Here is a 16,268-nt window from a genome sequence, read left to right as displayed (position 1 = left end):
GCCCATGGCGGGTCACGCGACCACGACGCCGTCCCGGAGGGGAGGGGAGGGCGGCCTGGGCGGCTTCGCCGGGGCACTGTGTGCAGGGGCGCGGCCCGGGTGGCTTCGGGGGGCACGTGGGGTCGCAGGGTGGGCAGGCAGTGGACAGCCCTGGCTGGAAAGGCGGCGTCCACCCTTCTCGGAACCCGCAGTGTGGCTGGGTCAGACTCCATGTCGCAGGCGCCGGAGGCCCCGAGGGAATGGGCCAGGAGGTCGCACCGCGGAGCAAAGACCACAACAGCTGTGGTGCAGAGAGGAGCGAAAAACTGGACAGCGTTTGCAATGGAATAGAAACGCCATGCTGGTGACGTCACAGCCTCAGGGATGCCAGCGTCAGTCACACAGGCCAAATCCTCCCCCCACCCCCACCCCCACACAGGGAGCTTCCTGCCCACCGTCCAGGCAGCCACTGGGCACCCCGCGGCCGTGCAGCCCTGCCCCCACCGTCCATGCAGCCACTGGGCACCCCGCAGCCGTGCAGCCCTGCCCCCACTGTCTACACCCACTGGGCACCCCGCAGCCGTGCAGCCCTGCCCCCACTGTCTACACCCACTGGGCACCCCGCGGCCGTGCAGCCCCGCCCCCACCGCCCCCACCCGCTGGGCACCCCGCGGAGGTGGAGGAGCTGCAGGAGGAGCTGTGGGCACGGAGGGGGGCAGCAGGTCTTCAGAAAAGGGACGCCAAGGACATCGGGACACCCGGGCCCAGCTGTGGCAGGGCGGGGGTCCTCCGCGCTGGCCTCCCAGTGCCCAGGAAAATGGCCGGGTTTTGACTCCAGGCCAGCGGCTAACGGAGAAAATCCACGCTGGAGGCCGCGCCATCGCCGGTGCATCCCGTGACGGGAACCCGGGAGACCGAGAGGCCGGCGGCTGCTGTCCGCTGTCTGCTCTCTGGATAGAGCTGTTTCTCCCGTGTATTTAATGTCCTTTCCCCGGAAAATCCCCGCCAGAGACAGCAAATCCACGCGGGCCTCTGGGGTCTCACTCCCCTCCCGGTGGCTCCCGGAGCAGGCACCAGCGTGTTTTCTTGCCAAGTCGTCAGACGGAAAAAGGGAGGGGCAGGGCGACAGAGCAGACCAAAGCCGCTGGCGGGGCCTCCGAGGACGGCCTGGGACACTCGGCCTCCCCGCCAGCGCCCCCGCCCTCAGGGGGTCTCCGCCGCCGCCTCCCATTTCCCACGGCTGCCCTCGGAGCCTGAGCCGCTGCAGGGCCTCTGTCGGAGCCACGCCGCTGACCAGCCTCCCCCCACCTCTGCCCAACCCCCTCCTCTCCTCTCCTGGTGTTGGGGAGCCGACACCCCAGGTGCCCTGGGCAGTGGCGGGAGAGCACCCAAGCGTTTTTGCCTGGGTCTTTGTATGCCAGAAAGCTCGGCCCAGATCGCAAGAGTAAGTTGGGTCCAAGAGAGACTTGCATGCCTGGAGACGTGGTGGACGCAACTCCACGGCCACTGGGGGAACCCACGCCCCTGCTGACCACCGGGGGAGGCCATGGCCCTGTGACCACTGGAGAGCCCACCGACCTTGTAAACCACTGGACTGAGCCCACGCCTCTCACTGCCCTGCGGAAGCACCCAGCTGCCCAGCAGGAGAGGGGGTGGGGGTGTGGCTCCCACTCTCCACAGCTGCCTGGGGATGCAGGTGGGTGACCTCTTCTGCAAAGCCAGGGCGGGGACGTCACCCGTGGGAGGACGGCCACGTGCCCTGTTCCTTCCCCAGGCAGCACCCAACGCCTGGGCCCAGCAGCGCTCGGGACGTGGGGATGAGGTCTGGACAGGCTCCTGCTCCCCTGCAGGTGCCCGAGGGGAACAGCCACGCCCTCTGCACCTGCCCCAGCCTTGGGGGGGCCTGGCCAAACTGACCAGCAGGTCTCCTCTGGGGCCACCTGCCCACACTGTGTGCTGTGTGTGGGGGAGACTGGAAGGCACAGGCAGGGGTTGGGAGTGGGGCCGGGGCAGCTCCCGGGAGCCCCCTAGGGGGCTGGGGCGCTGGGCTGGTGCCCGGGTTCCAACCCGGGGGACCTGTGGGGGAAGGGCCCCCGACACAGGGTCTGTGCTGCCGTTGGAGACCCACAGAAAGGACAGGCGAGGCGGAGACGTCTCCTAATGTTTTTATTGTCCCGCAGGTAACTGGAGAGTACAAAGTTTCCTCTTTTCTCCACTTATAAAACAACCTAGCCGCCTGAGTTCCCTCAGACCCGCGCTTCCCGCGTACAGGACTCGGCTAACTGAACGAGAGGTTCCTTAGATTATTAGCAACACGAACTCGAACTTGACTACGTCTCTATAAGGGCGAACACTTTTTTTTTTTAGAAACAAAAACCACCCACTTACCAACCCGAACTACGGCATTGCAGTTACGACACTCATGGCAGGGACTGGACGGACGGCCCCAGGAGGGGCGCACGGACGGACGCGCACGACACATCTACGGGGTGGGCGGGCTGGGAGGACACCCCCCCGGCCGCCGCTTCTGGGAGCACTACACACAGTCCACGAGCTACTGGGCGCCTGGGCACGGCTACTCTAAGAGAGGACACACGGGCGGGGGGCGGCGGCGGCGGCCACCGCGGGCCGCCAGTCCAGCCGGCCCCGGCCCCGGCCCCGGGGAGCGTCCATGCGGGCCTCGCGGGGGGCCAACAGTCGCCGCCTTGCTTCTGTAGCGTGAGTGACCGGGCGGGAACGCGGGCGGGAGAGCCGGGGCGCCGGCGGGCGGCTGCAGTTCCAGCTGCAATGACAGGGCTCTGCCCCCTCAAGCCCCGGCGCGGGGGCGGCGCAGGGAGCGGCCTCGCCCACCCGGAGCTCGGCCGGGACTCCTCCGCGGGGGCGGGGCCTGGCGGGCGGGGCGGGGCTACAGCTCGTCGGAGCGGATGACGTGGAAGAGGGTGACGTTGTACAGGATCTGGTGGCCGTTGTTCCAGGCGTACAGCGCGCGGTCCTTGGGGTTGTAGTCCAACATGGAGATGTGGGAGTATTTGTTCTGGAAGGGGATGTCGATGTACTCGTAGGTGGAGGCGTTGGTCTGGTAGGCGTAGTGCACCTTGGTGCCCCCCGAGTAGCCGTTGGTGACGTAGAGGGTCCCGCAGATGATGAAGGCCTCGCCCGCGCTGCGCTTGGGGTAGCTAGTGTTCCAGGTCTGCAGCACCTGCAGGGACACGGGGTCCAGCTTGCTGATGACGATGTTGCCGGCGTTCTGGTTGGTGGCGTACACGGCCCACAGCCCGCTCTCGTCCACCATGAGGTCGATGTCCGAGTGGCCGCCCCAGGCGTAGTGGTACATGTTGTTGTAGCCGGCGTAGTCCAGGCTGCGCGTCTTGAGGATGGCCTCGGCCCGCAGGTCGAAGCGGATGATGATGTGGCTCTGGAACTTGTTGAAGTAGATGGAGCCGTTGTACACCACCTGCCCCGTGCCGGACCAGGGGTGCGGCAGCCGGTGGGACGTGAAGTTGTCCGTGTTCATGAAGTCGGCCATGGACTTGTACTCGCGGACGAAGCGGTTGTTGTGGTAGCCGTCCATGTACCAGACCTGCCGGGAGAGACAGCGGTGGCTGAGCGCCGGGCGGGGGTGGGGGGGGGGGCGGGGCTGGGCCTGGACGGCCGGCGTGGCGTCCAGTCTCGCCGCGGGCCCCAGGGCGCGGCGTCCATCCCACCACAGGCCCCGCTTCGAGCCCCGGTGCCCAGCCCTCTGCGTGGGAGAGCACCAGGCTCGCAAGACCCTGGGGCATTTGTGTCCAGACGCCGCCCCGCCCCCAGCCAGGGCTCACACAGATCATGGAGGAACCCAGCTCTGTCCACCCAGGGACCCCCAAGGCCAGCACGGCAGCCGGGCCCCAGGTGAGGACGGAGCCCGCGGCACTGGGCAGCTCCCGCCTGCGGTGGCGGCCAGCACATGAGGTCGCAGGGAAGGGCTGTCCCCGCAGGACACGAGTGAGGACTCCTCGGCTCACCCACCAGGCGGTCGCCACGGCACGGATGGGACCATCCAGACCACCAGGGAGCGGTGGCGTCAGCGTGGCCCTGGGGTGCCGTGTGTGTCATTGTCCCCCGTGACCCGGGGAAGGCACCTCTCGGAGCAGAAACCGGGGTCCCGTGAGAGGCTCCGGCTCTGAAATCCATCCAGATACCCACGGCCCCCGTGGCTGGGGCCTGGGGGTCCAGAGGCCGAGACCCCTGGGGGCAGCCTGAACGCCCAGACCCTGTTCCCAATGCTCTGTGTCATTTGCAGCCCGCGTGGGGACACGTGGGAGAGCGGCGTGGTGGGCCGAGGCAGTGGCGGCGGCCGCCCGTGCCGGGGCCGGCATTTGGCTGGAAGACAGCTGCTGGATCCACCGAGAGCCTCGCTGGCCGCGCGGAGATGAAGGGAGCCGGCGTGCTTGGGCTCGGCGCTGCACATGCGCCAGAAATGAAACCCTCCGTGGGCTTGCTCCCGCGACGCCCGCGCAGGCTGGGAGGCAGATGCACTTTTCATTTCTAATGAGATTTTCAAAAAGAACTGGGTCTCGTGTATTATCCTCAGCCTCCCACACACCAGCCCTCGCTGATGTGGGTCACGGATTAGAGCCGGCAGGCGTGCGGGAGGTGGCGAGGCCTGGCGCCCAGGCCCCCTCGCTCTCAGCCTCCGCCCGGCACGGCCGGCTCCCAGCGGCGCCCCTGACCACACCCGCGCGCCTCCTCTCGGGGGCAGGAACTCTTCAGAGAGAGGTTCAGGGGTCAGCACTTCGGGGCAGTGGGTTCAAACCACCACCGGGCACACTGGCATCCCATAGGGGCACCACTTCCCATCCAGCTCCCTGCTGTGGCCTGGGGAAGCAGCAGAAGACGGCCACGTCCCTGCACCCACGTGGGAGACCCAGATGGAGCTCCTGGTTCCTGGCTTTGTCCCGGCCACTGTGGCCATTTGGGGAGTGAACCAGCGGATGGAAGACCTACTGTCTCTCCCTGTGACTCTGCCTCTCCAATAAATAAAGAGTTAAAACACAGAAACGGCTCATGTATGAGTTTCCTCCAAGGGTTAAGCCCTGGGGGGTGGGGGACCCTGGAGGGTGGGGACCCTGGGGGGTGGGGGACCCTGGGGGGTGGGGACCCTGGGGGGTGGGGATCCTGGAGGGTGGGGACCCTGGGGGGTGGGGACCCCCAGCACCTCCTTGCTGCGGGCAGAGCGGGTGCCCCTGGCATCCAGATACTCAGGGTTCCTTCTAGCAGGGGGCAGGGGATGCAGGGCGGGAGGCCTCCCGGAAGCAGAGCTGGGGGGCTGCAGGCACTGGCGGCGGGGGCTGGGCTCAGGCAGCCCCCGAGCAGCCGTCCTGTGTCAGGGCCGGGGCCCTGTGACCCACATAGGCTGCCCCAGGCTCTGAGCAAATCCCATCCACGCTGGTGCTCAGGAGGCGGCCCCGACACAGCCCACCCTGGGGACACGACGGTGCCGGGCACCCAGGCCCCAGCTTGTCCAGGTGCCCACGGAGCCCTTTCCGCCCCCATGGAGACCAGAAAACCGAGGCCAGCAGGGTGTGGCCGCTCTGCAGGGGCCAGAGCTAGGAGGTGACCCCGACCCCACGGCTCTGACCAAGGCTTCTCGGCCACGGGTGCTCCTGACCCTGGTGCGTGGGCTGGGGCGGGAGGCCTGGGGAGCTGCGCGGTGCCTTGGGGGCAGGTGTCAGATGCCCCCTGCCCAGGAGTGGCCACAGGGACACTTCCTGACCAGGGGCCCAGGGGAAGGGCAGGGTGTGCTCAGCCCCAGCAGGGAGGGGGCCCTGGGCAGGGAGACGCACGTGGGGGGCCAGGTCCCTTCCCAGTGCTCCGGTCACCGCTGCGTGCTTCCCCCAGGACACTGTCCCTTCGAGCCTGGACACGCTCGGCTGCCAGGGCAGCGTCTGTGCCTCCCCGGGGGCTGGGCTGCCCTGGCCGGGACGAGCAGGAGGTGGGTGTGAGCCTCAGGGGGGCCAGGGTCCCTGGAGCGGGGGGGGGGGGGCACATCCCGGCAGGAGATCTGTGCAGGGGCTCAGCCAGCCCTGGGGGAGCCCGGGCCTCTTAGACGCTGGTGAGCGCGCCACGCCAGAAGGCAGGGAAAGGCTAGGCGTGGGGGGCGTGGGGGTGGCTGCCCGGGCACCAGGTGGGGCAGGGCGACAGCCAGGACTCGGCAGTGCCTGCAGCGCAGCAGGCCTGGAGCAGATGCACCCCAGGCTGCTGGGGTTCTAGCAGGGCCAAGGCGGCCAGGCCCTGCGAGCCGGCTCGGGCTCAGTGCCTGGTGCCCTGCGGTCACTGCCCCCTGCCCGCCTGGCCATGCCCCTCCCACAGTGCCCTCCACGGCAGCCTGTGCCGAAGCCAGCATCGATTTTTTTTTTTTTTTGAGTGAGTTATTGGTCTCCTGCGTGTGCGCGATCCAGATCGGACTGGAGATTGGAAAAGAGCAAAACAAAACAAAACATCGCCGGCTCAGATCGATGGCTGGGCCGAGGGACGGGCCACTTAGCAGGCGGGGAGCGGGGGCGGCCGTGCCCACTGCGAGGCTTGGACTGCTCGGAGCAGGCGCCGGGGCTCCCTCTGCCAGCCCGGCGCCCCCTCCTCTGGAGGGCGTTTTACTCGGCAGACTTGCGCCTGGGGCCCTTGGCACCCGGACAGCAGGCACTGGCACCAGTGCTTGTGGGGTGCAGGAAACAGGTACCCGGGCAGGGCTGGGGTACCCCAGATGCGGGCAGGTTCATAGAGGGGTGGGCAGGATTGCAGGCAGGAGTGGGCAGAGGGCCCTGGGGTGGGGGTGGCACCAGGAGACCCAGCGCCTGCCACACAATGGGTTCCGGGTGCAGCGGTGGCCCCAGCGCCGGGTGTCCTGGGCACGCACGCACGCACGCGGTGGGGCTGCCCGTCACCTCTGCAGGGACTGCAGAGACCCAGAGAAGAGCCTGGGGCAGGGAGCGCCGGCCCACAGCACCTGCGGCCACCACCTTCCTCCCCCAGGTCACAGAGGCTACCAACAGTGGAGCGCTGGAGACGAGAGAGAAACCCGACCCCCACGGAGAGCTGGTGGGGCCTCTCAGGCCTGCAGGGCAGCCGGCCCCAGCACAGCTGGCTGAGACAGCCCCTCCCACGAGGGAGCCCCCTCCCCCAATGCTCTCCCTGGAAGCTGAGAGGCCGGCAGATCCCAGCGCTCAGGAGACAGAACGCAACCCCTCACCCCTCGTTTCCACTAAAAACTCCCGCGGTGACGCTGCAAAGACCCGGACCTCCCAGCGCTGTCCCCAAGGAGGAGCCGGGCCTGGCTGACTTCCTCCCAGCCCGGCAGAGGGGCTGTGGCCAGGCCAGGTGCAGGCGCCCCCAGGACCGAGAGGCGCCCACAGCTCCCCCGCCCCCACCTCTCCGTTGCCCAGAGGCTCAAATAGTAAAACCCAGGCCAGCTCGAACTCAGCTCCTCCTTCGCCTCCGACTGCCCTGGGGGAAAGCCCAGGAAGAAAGCCCAGCCTCTCTGCTAAATCAAAAGGGAACAGGCGGCTCCATCAGCCTTGAAAGGAAGGGAGGAAATGCGCTACAAATGAGATGTCACTCAAACACGGCCGGCCTTGGCCTTGGCTTCTGCTTCCCTCCCGCAGCGAGGCAGGCCAGCTGGGCCCAGCCCCGGGAGGGCACTGGGGGGCTCTGCCGGTCCCCAGCTCCCCCCACCCTGATGCTGGGCTCTGGGTTCACACAGGGCCCGTTTCTCAGGCAGGGCCGGGGCCGGGGCTGGGGCCAGCGCCTCCCACTCAGCCCCCTGGACTCAGGACAGCAGCCACGCCCCAAGAGTTTTCCAGGAGCAAACCCCCGAGCCCTCGGCTCTGCCAAGCGGCCCATGTGAGCACCCAGGTCCCAAAGACCCCGACGTACGCTGAGGGACACTTACCCTGTTGTCACCTTCTGGGGCTAGGGGGTCGGTCATCCAGGACCCGAACCTCGAGCCGGAAGTCTTGACCGTCACGGGGTCACTGATGCCGGTCAGCTTGCCGCAGGCTGGGAAAGAGTGTGGGGTCAGCACCGGGGTGGGACTTCTGCCCCACACAGCCCCGCCCCCAAGGCGCCTTCATCTTCCTCTTCTCCCTGTTGGGGGCCTGGGTATGGCTGGGTCCTGGGCCCCAGAGGCCAGAGAAGCCACCCCCTCCCCCAAACAGTGAGGCAGGGAGGAGTGAGTGGACCCGGCGTCCTCCTGGGCCTCCTCCCTCCTGGAAGCGCGGTGTGGGTCGGCCTGGGGAGGGGCCCTCAGCCTCCTCTGGCCACTGGGGATGGCGGCAGCTCAGCCTCCAAAGGCCGTTAGTAGATGGCATTGAACTGCCTGGGAGGGTGGGGGGCACAGGCAGGCCCCCCGCTGGACGCTGGACCCAGGACCCAGACAGGGCTGGCTCCATGAGCGGCATCGACGCCGCCCCCACCCTGCCCCGCCCCGCCCCGCCCCGCCCCTTGCCCAGCAGCCCGGGGCAGCCGAGTGCCCTGTGTGCCCCTCTCTGCCTGGGGCAGGGCCTAGGCGCAGGGCTTCAGTCCGAGCACAGGGTGGACTTGATCTTGGAGTGACCTTGGCAGCCCTCCCTGTCACAGACGGTGCTGGGGCAGGGAGGACGTACGTGCCCAGGGCGCCTGTTTCTCAGGCAGGGCCGGGGCCGGGGCCAGCGCCTCCCACTCAGTCCCCTGGACTCAGGCAGCAGCCACACGCCAAAACTGACCCCCCGCCCCCCGCTTCCTCATCCGACGTGCCCCCTGCGGCCGGTGACCCCTCCAGAACCCCAACCCCAGCTCATCTCACAAGGGCAAAGCGCCACTGAGCTCTGAGGCAGGTTCCTCTCCTCCTCCTTCAATTCCCCTCATGGGGGGCCGATAGGGAGCCCACAGAGGGTCCCGCAGCCGCGTGCCCTCTGCACCCTCCTCCACGTCCCCAGGCCCGCCTGGCCTGCCTGTGACCTCCCAGCCTGCATGCCACTGGCAGGTTCAGGGAAGACTCAAGAGACTTCACCGGGAACCACGGCTTAGCCGGGAGCGGAGGGCAGGCCGGGCACAGCCCTGCCCACCTCGAGCTCCGGGGGTCCCTGGTGCCGCCCATGCCGTCCCCATGACAGTGCCCACGTCCATCAGCAGAGCGAGACTGGAGGCTGGACCCCCGCACGCTGCCCTGTAGCCAAGCAAGCAGAGGGGAGACAGCCAGCTCTGCACCCGCCGAGACTGCAGCACCCACATGCTCCCTCCTGCCCGTTCCGCTCAGTCTCCCTGAGCCCACCCCAGGGAAAGTGAGCGGGGGGCCCGCACGGTGTGCAGCGGGGTAACCCGCCAGCTCCGCCGGCATCCCGTATCGGAGGGCGGGTTCCAGCCCCGGCTGCTCCGCTTCCCATCCAGCTCCCTGCTGATGCTCCTGGGAAAGCAGCAGAAGATGGCCCGAGTGCCTGGACCCCTGCACCCCCGTGCGAGACCCGGATGGAGCTCCAGACCCCGTCTTTGGCCTGGCCCAGCCCTGGCCATCGCGGCCACCTGGGGAGTGAACCAGCAGACAGAAGACCTCTCTCTGTCTCTCCCTCCCACCCCCCATAACTCTAACTTCCCAATAAATAAACCTCTGGGAGTGGCTCCCCACGTGCACCCAGGCCCCTCACGGCCTGAGGCTTCCTGGCAGCCGGGCCGTGGGTCGCCAGCATCCAGGCTGCGCTGGGCTCAAGTCTGCTCGGTCACTGTGCACCCCGCTCCTTGCCCTGCCCAAGCCCCGCCTGGAAGCAGACACAGGGGGAGGGGCTGAGGGAGGGGGAGGGGCTGAGGGAGGGGGAGGGTCATGCCCGGAGGCCTGGAGCAGAGACTGGGGTATGGGGGGGTCCCTGAGAGCTTCCTGTCCATGAAGGCCTGGACCAGCTTCTCCACCCCCTCCCCCGGCCAGGCGGGCGGCGCCCTAAGGGTTTCCCCTGTGGGAGCCCCAGCGGCACCCCTCCCCCACCCTTGCCTGTCTCTTCCTTGGTTCCTGTTGACCTGAGGGTCCTGGGCTGCCAGTCTGAGTCTGATCAGCGTGGGAGACGCTAACGGGGTCTATGCCCCCACGGAGAGCCCACCCTTGCTCCCAGGCCCCCACCAGCTATCCAGAGCCTGGCATCCTGCCCCCATGCTGGTGGGAGCCGCAAGTGAATCACGGTAGGTGTGGCCATGGATGTCCCTGCCCTCTGTCCATGGCCTGGGGCTCCCTCTGGCTTGACCCAGCTTCACGCAGAGCCCCTCCCCCCTCCATGTGGACCCATTCAAAGCACACGCGGCTCGGACACCTGCCAGCCCTGAGCCCCGCCTGGCCTCTCCCACAGCCCTGCCCAAGCTGTCTCCCACCAGGGGCACCGGCCCTGCCTCCCGCCCGGACCCCCACCCCTAGACGTCCTCTCTGACCTGAGCCGCCAAGCATACATCTCCCGGGGCCTGTGACCGCCCGGGGAAGACACCTCCCGCATGCACCCTGTCTCCCGGAGAATGAATGAGACAGATCTCCCAGAAAATCCTCCCTGTGCGGGCCCTCCTGTCCCAGCAGAGCGGGGGGGGGGGGGGGGGGGAGGGCGACCTTGGGGCGAGCAGGACAGTGGCAGCGCTGGCCAGGGTGCGCCCCCCAGAGCCTTGCAGCAGAGGGACACTCCACTGTCCCCACCGAGAAGTCAGAGCCGGAGCGGCCCGGGGGAGCACCCACGCTCCGGCAAGCGCAGCTCACGTGGGCCGCTCCCCGGGGCCAGCCCAGCCCCCGGAAATGCACTCGTGGTCCCGGGAGGCAGCTTCCAGCCCGGCTCGGGGAGCGGGAGGGGCGGTGCAGCAGCGGCTGGCTGCAGGCCCTGCTCCAGGGCCCACGGGGCGGCCGCTCCCCTGCACTCAGGAGTTATTTTTGGTTCTCTGTCCAGACCGGTTGTGCCAAGGCCTCGGGGACTTGACAGGATCTAAAACAGCCCACGGCAGAGCCTGATGGAAATCTTGGCACAGCCAGCCTGGGAAAGCGCCCGTCTCCAGTCACGAGCCCTCAGGAGGGGCCGGGCCAGGAGGCTGGGGAGGAGCCGGACAGGTGGCCGGAGACCGCGCCCCGTGGCTGGAGCAAAGCACCTCCTGCTGCGGGTTCCAGGAGGCCGCTCGTGGCAGCAGCAGCCTGGTCCCCGGGGGCGGGGGGCCTCCAGGCTGGGCCCCAAGGGTCTCTGGGCAGCCCTGAGGGCCAGCTAAGGAGGGTGACTGCCCCAAAGCCACTGGCCCCTGCGCCCAGCCGCTCTCCCTCAGACCCATGTGGGAAGAAGTCAGCATAGCCGGGGGCTTGGATGCACACACGTCCCTGGTGCAGACGAAATGGGCGGAGGACCAAGCCGCCCCCTGCTCGGGTCTCTGACCAGGTCCTGGGGTGGGGGTGGGGGCTCTTCCACCTTTCACCTCCTTGGGCAGCACTCGACACCCCAGCCCTCCCTGGAGGGAGGGAGCTGAGAGGAGGGCGGGGCCCCGCCAGGACCCCGCCCAGGCCAGCGCCCCGAGCCTGCAGGGTCTCCCAGCGCTGGGCCCAGCTCACCTTCCCAACGCCTCACGGCGCTGGACGAGGAGGCACGGACACAGCCGCCCATGGGAGGGCGAAGCTGGCCAGGGCGACTCGGCAGCAGCCCAGCCCCCCGCGGCTCTGTCTTCTCAGAGGAAGGAGACCCCCGCTGGGCGCCACCGTGCCCCCGCCGTCTGGGGGCTTCCGCCCCAGCCAGGCTGCCGGGGAGGCTGTAACCAGGAGAAGCCCTGGGGACGCCCAGTGCGTCTGCAGAGAACAGCGTGGCTCAGGCCCAGCGTTCCCGGCTGTGCTGAGGTTTCCGCCTTCCTCAGTTTACCTGAAGGAGCATCTGCCTCTGAGGTGTCCAGAGAGACGCCCCAGGCGCTGGCTCCGGGCTGGGGACCCTGCCGGGCAGCAGTGCCTCCATATTGCCCCGGGCAAGACTGGCTCTGGAAGGCTGGACACAGACACCTTCCTGACAGTGAGCCCCAGATCCGCCTCCAGCTGAGTCCCACAGGGAGGGGGTCTTGGGAGGGGGCCTGGCCTGGGTGCTTCCAGGGCAGGCACTGCTGGGAGCCCTGTCCCCCACCGTAACCCCAGGGAGATCAGCCCGCCACCGGACACAGCAGGGACCCAGGGGTGCAAGCGTGGGAGGGGCCTCGCCTGCCCAAGAGCCCACGCTGCACAGAGGCCAGTCCCTCCCCCAGCCGCCAACAAGGAAACTGGCTGCTGGGGCGACCCCAGCCCCTGCGCGTGTGCAAGGCTGGCACAGAGACCAAACCGAGAGGCCATGACCCGGAAACCCGACCTTGAAGCCACTCACTGAGCGGAATGGAGGCGGGGGAAGAGGGAGGAGGAGCTCAATCTACTGAGATACCTGTCAATCAACTGTCACCTGTATCAACTGTCTGCCACTCTCTACCCATCAGCTCACCAATCACCCACCTCTATCACCTATCCATCCACCCCCCGACCATGTCATCTCTGCCAATCTGTCCATCGCCCGTCACCCGCCTAGCACCTAGCAACATCCACCTCTATCATCCACAGACCCACCCACCCATCAATCATCTACGATCAGGCACCTGTCATCCGCCTCTGTCATGTACCCAGGTGTCATCCTACCAGTCCCTTCTCCGTGTCCACCAGGGCCACCCCCCTGCGTGCCCCACGGCAGGAACTGGACTCTCCCAGCAACCACAGGGCCCAGACGAGGTGCGGCTGACAAGGCCTTGGGGGAGCTGCATAGCCGGGGGCAGCACCCCCTGCCCTACAGGCTGCCTCCCCGGACAGGGGGACGGGGGCGCCCACGAGGACCGCCCTGCTCCAGGGCCTGTCCGTGTCTCACAGCCCTCCTGACCCATTCGAGGCAGAAGCAGAAACCGCAGAGCGCACGGTGGGGGGCGCCCACTCAGCCTCGGCTCCACTCCCAAACCAGCGTTTTCGGCCGCCCGAGGCGAGCAAGAGGAGATTCCAAAACCTGGGCTAAACTCACCTGGCGCTCGAAACGGCACGGCCGGGAAGCCTGGCCCAAAGCCTCCTTCTCACCGTGCGTCAGCTTCCACCCTGCTCCCTTGCCGGGACAACACGGAGGCTTCCCGTGTTCCTCCCGGTGTCCCAGGGTGCACACGGGTGCGGCGGGGCGCGGATGGGGCCGGGGGGAGTCAGCGGATATGGGGGATGGAGAAACAAGAAAACCCACCCTGCCAGGGGCTGCCAGGGGCCTGAGGAGCAAAACTGAGCCAAACTCTGGTCCTGGGGCAGGGGGATCCAAGGGTGGCACCCAGCAGAAGGTCACACAGCCAGCATGTCTCTCGTCACTGGCCTTAGCCCCCCACCAAACCCTCGCATGTCCACAGATCCCCCCCCCCCAGCCCGCATGGTCCAAGTCACCCAGTCCCGGGCAGCAAGAAAACCAGGGAGCAGAGGGAAAGAACACAGTCGGCCACCCTGTGTGACACGGCGAGAGCGTGGGCCCCACTCTCTTCTCCTTGCGGCCAGGGGCTCAGAGGCACCAGAATGGAGACCGCCGCCCCCCGCCCTGTTTAACCACGGCTGGCTGATGCTACTGTCCTCTCCCGGCCAGTTCCTGCCTAACAGCGCGAGGAAGCCCCATGGTGCCTGCTGGCCACGCCCCTGCAGCAGGCGCAGGGCCTGGGCGGGGTCGGGAAGAGAGGGAAGGGAACCAAGTTAGAGCCTCAGACAGAGCTGACCCTTGGCTGGACCCCAAGCTGCCCTAGGCCAGGGACCGCATGGAATGCGCAGCCTCCATGGGAAACATGGCTAGAGAGGAGGTGGGCTCTGGGCGGGGAGGGGGGAGCCCCAGAACGAGCCGGGCTCCGGCGCAACTCACTGAGACTGCTTATCGCAATTAACCGGCAATCAATCTCAAGCAAGGGTCCCGGTGGGGCACCCTGCTTGGGCGGGGCTACCGCTGAGGACCCAGGGAAATGTGCCAGGGGCGCATGAGCACCCCTGGGGCTGGAAGAGGGGCTCCCTCACTGGCGAGGAGGGGCGGATCTTCTGCTGGGACGGGGCGGCGCCCGTCTCCCAGCGTCTGCAGGAACCCGAGGCGTGTCGCCAGCCCCCTGGAACTCGTGTCCCTCACGCACACACGCACACGCCCACGCACGCCCACGCCCACACCCACGCACGCACGCACACATGCGCCCACGCACGCACGCACGCGCGCGCCCAGCCCCAGGCAGCGGCTCCGCTCGCCCTGCTTCTGCCAGACGCGCTCCTCCGTGGGGTCTGCGGCTGGAGGCCCTGCCTGGGCTCCTGCTGCGCTAACCCTACAGGAGGCCCTACCAGGAGCCCTGCGGGCGGCTCGCCGAGGCCGGGCGGGCGCCGCCCCTGGCCGCGCTCCCTACGCCTGCACGCGTGCCGCAGGCGGGCAGCGCCGCGCCCCGGGCGCCGGGCCTACCTAGTTTTTGCATGCATGCACGCAGCCTGTCTTCAAGACTGGACACTCTGTTCTGCAGCTCATCGTAGTCAAAGGCGCCAATCTCCTCTTGCAGTTCGTTTAGCACTGACGTCAGATTCTGGACCTCCTCCTTAAACTGCAATACCAATTTGGCATCGGCCTTGTACTCTTCCAACACAGGGATCAAAGGCCTAAGTTCATCCATTTTCGCTTTAATCGCCTGCAAGGTTAAAATAAGCTGGGTTCAGTGCCTAGCATGCAAGAACTGGTAAGGCCTGCCTCGCCGGCTCCTCCCACGGGCGGGGCTGTGCGCCGCCGCGCCCCGCCCCGGCAGAAGGCGTAGGAATCAGTCCCAGGACACCGAGGGCTTTGGGAAAGGTCTTTATTGGCACAATGCAACATCCGGAAGTTACATGCGGTTACGTCACAGACAACACAGAGTTCTTTTTTTCTTCCTTTTTCAAAAACCGCATCGACAAGGGCTCGGGCTACTCCTGGGATGCATCTACGGCCGCATGCAAGGGAGGCTCCTGGTTGAGTTCAAGCTTCCTTAGTGATATGGTGCTACGGATTGGAAAATAGAGTAAAAATGCAAGGTGCAAAAAGCTGTCTGGCTCTCTCATGTTACAGGGGAGTGGGCTGCGTCTTCTCTCACTGCAGCATGAAAAAACTCTTTAAAGTTAGCCCTGCAAGCAAGAAAACGAGAGAGCGTTGAGGAGCCAGCTCGCTAGCCTGGCCGCGCAGACGGCCTGAGACAAGCACTTTCACGGTCAGTTAAAAAAAAATCACACGCTACTGCTGGAGTCAGTCAAGCAAGGGCAGGAGCCTACCTCTGCTCCCCCACAGCCGCGGCGCCCCCGTCTGGCCCTCAGAGGGACCCCGGCATGGCCGGTGTGGCCTGGGGACGCCCCGGGAGCTTAGAGGGGGTCTCCGGGCCACAGGGCAGGGAGAGCCCGCCCCTCTGGGAGCCAGAGACACAAGCCACTTCCCATCAAGCCCGGGGGGACCCAGGCTGACCCGTGAGGAGCGGGCACGGGCGGGCCAGCAGCCGGCTGCCGCCACTCGGAGGCCTCGGGCCGGCCGGCATCTCACGGGTAACACAGACCGTATAACTTCATTAGTTTGCCGTTTCGTCTGTCTAATGTCTCGCTTTTAAAAGAAAATTAGTCCTCGCTGCATGCAGGGAGCAGATCAAAGAACAGCATTAGCATAAAAAGGACGGGGGGGCAAGCTCGGGAGCAGTCTGCAGCGGGGGCCAGGCTGTGTGACTCCGGGCGCGCGCCGCCGGCGCGTGGGCCGCGCGTCTCGGCAGCATGCAGCGGCATCTTAACCGAGGCCGCACGCACTTCTCCACGGAACCTTCTGGAAACCAGCAGCCAGCAGGGGTGCCGCCCCAGCTGCACGTCACGCGTGCAGGCTCCACAGCTTTAGCGCCCACAGTCACCGGGAGCCGTGCGCACTTCACCGCCCGCGAGGCGAGAGAGGCCCTGGGGCCCACGTCTCCCCCACCCCCGTCCGTCCACAGCGTGCCTCGTCACGGACGACCTGCCCTGAGTGATCTGTGCTCAGAGATGGCTCCGGCCAAGCGTGCTAACCCCTGCCTAGTGTGCTTTACCTGCAGGAGTGGGCGGGAGACGCGGCTGGGGAGCAGGGGCCGTGGGGCGCCGGCGCCCGGCTCGCCCACAGATGGCTCTCCTGCGTGCCAGGCAGGAGCGCTGTGGCAAGGCGCTGTGCGGGGCAAGAGCAATCCTGGCCGTGTCCCCCCGGGGCTCCCAGGTCACCACCGCTGCAGGGGACGGGACAGCACGAGGGGCCAAGCCTGGCTCTGGGGGGCCGTGG

The 16,268-nt window shown here is 67.4% G+C and overlaps 1 protein-coding gene across 3 annotated transcripts in view; it reads right to left on the bottom strand.

The window, feature by feature from the left end:
* Nucleotides 1-2,128: 2,128 nt before the first annotated feature.
* Nucleotides 2,129-16,268, bottom strand: part of OLFM1 (olfactomedin 1) — a 28,477-nt gene continuing 14,337 nt past the window's right edge. For all 3 annotated transcript variants that reach the window (XM_070058864.2, XM_089322453.1, XM_051831465.3), the window contains 3 exons: nucleotides 14,430-14,649; nucleotides 7,904-8,010; nucleotides 2,129-3,559 (listed from right to left, as the gene is read on the bottom strand). In XM_070058864.2, coding sequence (XP_069914965.1) covers nucleotides 2,885-3,559; nucleotides 7,904-8,010; nucleotides 14,430-14,649 — 1,002 coding nt within the window. In that variant the 3' untranslated portion in view covers nucleotides 2,129-2,884. The remainder of the gene's footprint in view (nucleotides 3,560-7,903; nucleotides 8,011-14,429; nucleotides 14,650-16,268) is intronic.

The sequence above is a fragment of the Oryctolagus cuniculus genome, chromosome 1, assembly GCF_051225735.1.
Source record: "Oryctolagus cuniculus isolate XC-2025 breed Fujian yellow rabbit chromosome 1, ASM5122573v1, whole genome shotgun sequence".
In the NCBI taxonomy this organism is placed as follows: Eukaryota; Metazoa; Chordata; class Mammalia; order Lagomorpha; family Leporidae; genus Oryctolagus; species Oryctolagus cuniculus.
The sequence above is the reverse complement of the archived record's forward strand: the minus strand, read 5'-3'. Positions and strand labels throughout refer to the sequence as shown.